This window comes from Colobus angolensis, unplaced genomic scaffold, assembly GCF_000951035.1.
Source record: "Colobus angolensis palliatus isolate OR3802 unplaced genomic scaffold, Cang.pa_1.0 Scaffold149, whole genome shotgun sequence".
Lineage (NCBI taxonomy): Eukaryota > Metazoa > Chordata > Mammalia > Primates > Cercopithecidae > Colobus > Colobus angolensis.
In genome coordinates, this window is record NW_012114588.1 from 34,740 (window position 1) to 41,895 (window position 7,156).

Sequence of the window (7,156 nt, forward strand, 5' to 3'; positions counted from 1 at the left end):
GGATGGTCTCGATCTCCTGACCTCGTGATCCGCCCGTCTCGGCCTCCCAAAGTGCTGGGATTACAGGCTTGAGCCACCGCGCCCGGCAACAATTCTGTATTGTTAATGGTCAATAGAAAAGTGATTGGACCTGCTCACTGCTGGCAACTTTTAGGAATCATCTATTTTTCAAAATGTTGAGCCCACTGCAGAAAAACCCCACAGGTCAGGGCAAGATGGCAGAGACCAGCTGGGCATGGTGGCTCACGCCTGTCATCCCAGCACTTTGGGAGGCCAAGATGGGTGGATCACCTGAGGACAGGAGTTTGATACCAACTTGGCCAACATAGTGAAACCCCATCTCTACCAAAAATACAAAAATTAGCTGGGTGTGGTGGCAGGCGCCTGTAATCTCAGCTACTCGGGAGGCTGAGGTAGGAGAATCGCTTGAACTCGAGAGGCGGAGGTTGCAGTGAGCTGAGATCATGCCACTGCACTCCAGCCTGGGCGACAAGAGGGAAACTCCGTCTCAAAAAAAAAAAAAAAAAGATGGCAGAGACCCAGCCAGGTGCTCTCAGGGAAAGCCGAGCACTAAGGGAAGTTTGCCGTGGGGCTCACCGTCCTCCCTTTGGCATGACTTAGTCTCTGTTTGGGAAATGTCTTCTCATCTTTTTTCCATGTCTCTGTTACTGCCAATTAATCCCAGCTGAGGGGTTTGTGGACGGCCAGCCAAATTATCCATTTGTCTCTATCCCTGCATTTGGAAGGTACAAATGAGAGTTCCTTGGCAATGTCGGGACAGTGACTAGAGGGAGGCAGTGAGGCACCTAGGAGGGGCTCCCTCAAGGGACCCACCCTCCACCTGTAGGACCCTGAGAGTTTCCACCCTACATGCCTCTCCCCGCCTGACTCTGAGAAATACTGCCTACTAACGATGCCAACTCAGGGAACGCCACTGGCATGGCTGTACCCTCATCTCTCTTCAGTGTGAAGCAGTTATGGGAGAGTTTTCTAAAATCACCACTGTGTGGCCTGGTAGCCTAGGCTTGGAAGCAACAGAGTGGGATTAGGAAAAACCACCTCCCAGGTTGTTAGATGAGAGGACTCAGCGAGTCAGCACCCGCTCAGCAGGTGGGCATTTCAGGAAGAGAACTCAGGATGCCCTTGGCAAACTTTAAATTGCCTTCTAAAACTTAAAATGTGGCATTGTTAGCACCTTTCTGGTCGTGGAATTCATACATTAGATTGCTTCTCAAGCTTTTTTGGCTTTCACTCACAGTAAAAAATATAGAAATACATTTTCCACTGCAACCTGGCTCTCGTGTGTGTGTGTGTGTGTGTGTGTGTGTGTGTGTGTGTGTCCGAAACAGAAGTGGGCAATACTTATCTTTACTACACATAACACAGTCTCTTCCATTTCACTTATTGGTTTATATATGTATTTATTTATCTTTGGGACGGGATATCGTTTGGCTCTCTGTCCTCACCCAAATCTCATCTCGAATTGTAATCCCCATGTGTCCAGGGAAGGGCCTGATGGGAGGTGATTGGATCATGAGGGCAAGTTCTCCCATGTTGTTCTTGTGATACTGAGTTCTCACAAGATCAGATGGTTTTATAAGGGCAGTTTCCCTTCTCTCCCCCCTTCTCTCTCAGCTGCTGTCATGTAAGACAGGTCTGCTTCCCCTTCCATCATGATTGTAAGTTTTCTGAGGCCTCCCCAGCCATGGGGAACTGTAAGTCAATTCGACATCTTTTCTTCATAAATTGCCCCGTCTTGGGGAGTATTCTTTACAGCAGTGTGAAAACAGACTAACACACAGGGTCTCACTGTGTTGCCCAGGCTGGTCTCAAGTGATCCTCCCGCCTCGGCTTCCAGAGTAGCTGGATTGCAGGTGTGAGCCATTGCATCCAGCTATTCTATTTTTAAAAAGAAAATACTGCTTACTAAACAGGTATCACCACCCACTAACTGGTCGTGACCTACAGTTTAGAAAATATTGAGATAAAGGATTGGATTGGAAGGACCCTTCCCAGGTTAGGATTCTGCATTTCAGTCTTTCAAAGATGTTTCTTTGTAGGAAATATCACGGTAAAGCTCTGCACCTGAGAACCAGGTAGGGCTCAAGCATCTGTTTCACGGTAGAGGCATAGGAACAGCTTTCTATACATTTCAGAGATCACAGATTGGTTCTAGCCCCTGGGAACCTGTTGTCCTCCTCCTTGATGACCCTCACAGAATGGCAATATAGCACAGTATTGTTTACCTGCACATATTCCCACCAAAAGTCTGGAAATAATGATAAGCTCAAATGACTTGGCGACTTTGCTGCATCCCATTAAGATCGCAGGCACGATAGAAAATATGTTGTTGAACAGCAAGGCCCCTTTTCTGCAGAGGACAAAATATCAGTTAGTTTGGCTTACGTATTCACTCATTCATTCAGGAAATGTTTCTGGAGTGTCTCCTCTGCATAGGCTCCAGCAGTTATAGCAGTGGCTGTACTGCTGTGCGTTTAGCTCTCTGGGACCTGAGACTGATACAGGTCAAGTGCATGGCCTGGTGTGGGAATACTCTCTGTGTGGGGAGCAAATGGAAATGACCATGGTCCAGAGGGCATCCGTGGTGAAAATGGAGGGAAAGGGCTCTGTAGCTCTGTATTAAGATATAGTAAAAGGTTTTTGAAATCATTAGCTAATTTATAATTTTGGTGTAATCTTGAAAGCCAACCCCAAAATTGTCCTGGGTAAGGACATTAGAGGAAAAGAAAAGTATAGGTCCATCTCACTTAGGTCAACAGAGATGCCACAATCCTAAATGAAATCTTAGTAGATTAAATTCCACAGCATATACAAAAATATTTCAATGTATTTCACCATAATAAAGATTATATTGGGGCCAGGCACAGTGGCTCACGCCTGTAATCCCAGCACTTTGGGAGGCCGAGGCGGGCAGATCACTTGAGGTCAAGAGTTCGAGATCAGCCTGGCCAACATGGTAAAACCCCATCTTTATTAAAAATACAAAAACTAGCTGGGCGTGGTGGCAGGTGCCTGTAATCCCAGCTACTCAGGAGGCTGAGGCACAAGAATTGCTTGAACCCAGGAAGTGGAGGTTGCAGTGAACTGAGAACATGCCACTGCACTCCAGCCTGGGTGACAGAGTGAGACTCCGTCTCAAAAAATAAATAAATGAATAAATAAATAAACATTATATTGGGAGAAAACATTGGATTATCTCAATAGAAGCAGCAAAAGAAGTCAATAAAATTTATACCATTATGATTTTTAAATTTTTATTTGTTTATTTAAAAGTTGGCCTAAGTTTCTTTCTTCCTTTCTTTTTTTTTTGAGATAGAGTCTTGCTCTGGCACCCAGGCTGGAGTGCAGTGATCGCAGCTCACTGTAACCTCAGTCTGCCATGTCTAAGTGATTCTTGTGCCTCAGCTTTCCAAGTAGCTAGGATTACCGGCACGTGCCCCCACACCCAGCTAAGTGTTTGTATTTGTAATAGAGATGGAGTTTCCCCATGTTGGCCAGGCTGGTCTCGAACTCCTGACCTCAAATGATCTGCCTGCCTCAGTCTCCCAAAGTGCTGAGATTATAGGCATGAGCCACTGTGCCCAGCCATTTTTTTTTAAACCAGCCTTAACAAACTATACATAGAGGAACTTCTTTAAGCTGATAAAGGAAATCTACCTTAAACCTATATCAAACACCACACTTAATGAAACTTGGAAAGCATTCCCATTTAAGTCAGGAACAAGCCTACCCTGGAGATCCTGACAGAAGCAAAGCAAACTTCTCTGGAGGGGCCTCTTACAATGGAGCCCTCATGATGAGCTCCCTCATGATGGACGAAGCTGTGAGCGAGTGGCGCTCCAGCATTCCTAAACACTGAGAAACTCACCACACATGAGAGCTGCTTATACTAACAGCACACCTTTAGACAACAGAATCAGACTGTGACTATAAAATGTTTAAAATGATTAGGGTCATAAAATAAGGAATCCAAATGGTACTATATTGGAGAACCAACATTACCTGACTTCAAGGCTTACCATAAAGCTACAGTAATTAAGACAGTGTGGTGCTAGTAAATGAATAGGCGAATAGGCAAATAGGCCGGGCGTGGTGGCTCCCGCCTGAAATCCCAGCACTTTGAGAGGCCAAGGCGGGCGGGATCACATGAAGTCAGGAGCTCAAGGCCAGCCTGGTCAGCATGGTGGAACCTCGTCGTCTCTACTAGAGCCGCGTGCCTCTAATTCCACCTACTCGGGAGGCTGAGGCATGAGAATCGCTTGAACCTGGGAGGCGGAGGTTGCAGTGAGCCGAAATGGCACCACTACACTCCAGCCTGGGTGACACAGCAAGACTCTGTCTAAAGAAAAAGAAAGAAAAAGAATAGACAAATAGATCAATGGAACGGAACAGAGAGTCCAGAAATAGACCCACGTTAAGTCTAGTCAACTGATCCTTGACAAAGGAGCAAAGGGAACACAATGGAGAAAAGACAGTCTTTTCAAAAAAAATGGTGCTGGGCTGGGTGCAGTGCTCATGCCTGTAATCTCAGCACTTTTGGACACTGAGGTAGGAGGATCACTTGTGTACAGGAGCTCCAGACCAGCCTGGGCAACATAGTGAGACGCCATCTCTAGAAAAAATAATAAATTGGCCAGGCACAGTGGCTCACGCCTGTAATCCTAGGACTTTGGGAGGCCAAGGTGGGTGGATCACCTGAGGCCAGGAGTTTGAGACCAGCCTGGCCAACACAACGAAACCCCGCCTCTACTAAAAATACAAAAAAAATTAGCCGGGTATGGTGGCACACACCTCTAATTCTGGTTACTCAGAAGACTGAGGCTAGAGAATTGCTTGAACACAGGAGGCAGAGTTTGCAGTGAGCTGAGATTATGCCACTTGCACTCCAGCCTGGATGACACAGCAAGATTCTGTCTCAAAAAAAAAAAAAAAAGAAAAGAAAAAAATCAAAAATTAGCTGGGCACTACTGGTGGTGCGCTCCTGTAGTCCCAGCTACTGGAGAGGCTGAGGTGGGAGTACTGCTTGAGCTAGGAAGTTTGATGCTGCAGCAAGCTGTGATTGTGTCACTGCACTTGGCGTGGGTGACAGAGTGACACCCTGTCTCAAAAACAAAAAACAAAAAAAAAAAGAAAAGAAAAGAAAATGGTGCTGGAACAACTGGACATCTATATGCAAGAAAATGAATCTAGACATGAACCTTAGAATTTTCCTAAATTTTAATTCACAGTGGTCACAGACCTAAATATAAAACGGAAAACTATAAAACTCCTGGAAGATAGCATAGGAAAAAAAAGTCTAGACAGTCTTGGATTTGGCGATGACTTTTCAGATATAACACCAAAGGCACAATCCATGAAAGAAAGAATTGATCCTTAAAATGAAAGACAGAAAGTTAGAAAATATAAAATCTTTAGCCAATAAAGACAAAAGGGGAAGTTGGGTAATAGTCTTGATACCTGACAAAATATAATTTGAGATAAAAATATCATAAAACACAGAGGTGTTATATGCATTAAAAAGAAGTAAAAGAAATAACAGCAAAGAAGATGTAACTGTCATAAACAGAGACGATTCCAACACAGCCTCAAAATACATACAGCATCAACTTGACTGATTAAATGCCAGGGAGGAATAGGTAAACCAACCATTTTAGTCTGAAGTTGCTAATGCGATCCTCTCAAAATAGTAGGTCAATTCACAAAGAACAAGCTAAAGATAGGAACCAATGGCATATCAAGGAGGGAGGTGGACATTTTAAGGTAGTACACCCCTCCTGAGCAATTGTCTGTAATTTTATAACAATAAAAAATCACAATAAAGTTTTATTGCAAAAAGAAAGAAAAAGAGAAGAAGGAAGAAGGGAAAAAAGAAAGGAAAGAAAGGAGGGAGGGAAAGAAGGAAGGAAGGAATGAAGGGAAAAAAAAGAAAGAAAGAGAAAGGAAGGAAGGAAGGGAGGGAGGGAGGGAAAGAAAGGAAGGAAGGAAAGAAAAAGATAAGCTGGTCTTCATTAAAATTAAAACTTTCTGCTCTGTGAAAAACACTGTGAAGAGGAGGAAAAGACAAGCCACAGACTAGGAGAAAATATTTGCAAAAGACATACCTGAAAAGCACTGTTCTCCAAAATATACAAAGAACTCTTAAAACTCAAAAAGAAAACAAACAACCCAATTTAAAAATGGGCCAAAGATCTTAACAGACACCTCACCAAGATACGCAGATGAGAAATAAGCATATGAAAAGATATCATGAAAAGATATCATGAAAGATACCTGATGTGTTATCAGGGAAATGCAAATTAAACAATAAGGTTCCACCTGTCAGAAGAGCAACAGAACTCTGACAACACCAAATGCTGGAGCAACAGGAACCCTCATTTGTTGCTGGTGGGAATGCAAAATGATATATCTACTTTAAAAGACAGTTTGGCAGTTTCCTATAAGACTAAACATATGCTTATCCTTACTCACATGATCCAGCAATCACATACTCCTTGGTATTTACCCAAAGGAGTTGAAAACATATATCTACACAGAAACTTACATGTGCATGGATGTTTACGGCTGCTTTATTCACAATTGCCAATAGTTGGAAGCAACCAAGATGTCTTCTGGTAGTGAACGGATAAAGTGTGCTACAACCAGACAATGAAATATTCAAGCCATGAAAAGACATGAAGAAGCCTTAAGTACATATTAGTAAAAGAGGCCAATCTGGGCCAGGCATGGTGCCTCATGCCTGTAATCCCAGCACCTTGGGAGGCCGAGGTGGGTGGATCACGAGGTCAAGAGATCGAGACCATCCTGGTCAACATGGTGAAACCCCATCTCTACTAAAAATGCAAAAATTAGCTGGATGTGGTGGCATGCACCTGTCCTCCCAGCCTCGGGAGGCTGAGGTAAGAGAATTGCTTGAACATGGGAGGCAGAGGTTGCAGTGAGCTGAGATCATGCCACTGCACTCCAGCCTAGCGACAGAGTGAGGCTTCATCTCAAAAAAAAAAAAGGCCAATCTGAAAAGCCTATCAGAGTGCAAGGAGGGAAAAAGAAAGACAGAAAGAAAGAAAAAAGAAAGAAAGAAAGAAAGAAAGAAAGAAAGAAAGAAAGAAAGAAAGAAAGAAAGAAAGAAAGAAAGAAA

General features: G+C 43.8%; 1 protein-coding gene across 4 annotated transcripts in view; it reads right to left on the reverse strand.

The window, feature by feature from the left end:
- SLC2A5 (solute carrier family 2 (facilitated glucose/fructose transporter), member 5) overlaps positions 1-7,156 on the reverse strand; it is a 50,083-nt gene that overhangs the window by 8,758 nt on the left and 34,169 nt on the right. For all 4 annotated transcript variants that reach the window (XM_011935765.1, XM_011935764.1, XM_011935766.1 and 1 more), the window contains one exon: positions 2,247-2,371. In XM_011935765.1, coding sequence (XP_011791155.1) covers positions 2,247-2,371 — 125 coding nt within the window. The remainder of the gene's footprint in view (positions 1-2,246; positions 2,372-7,156) is intronic.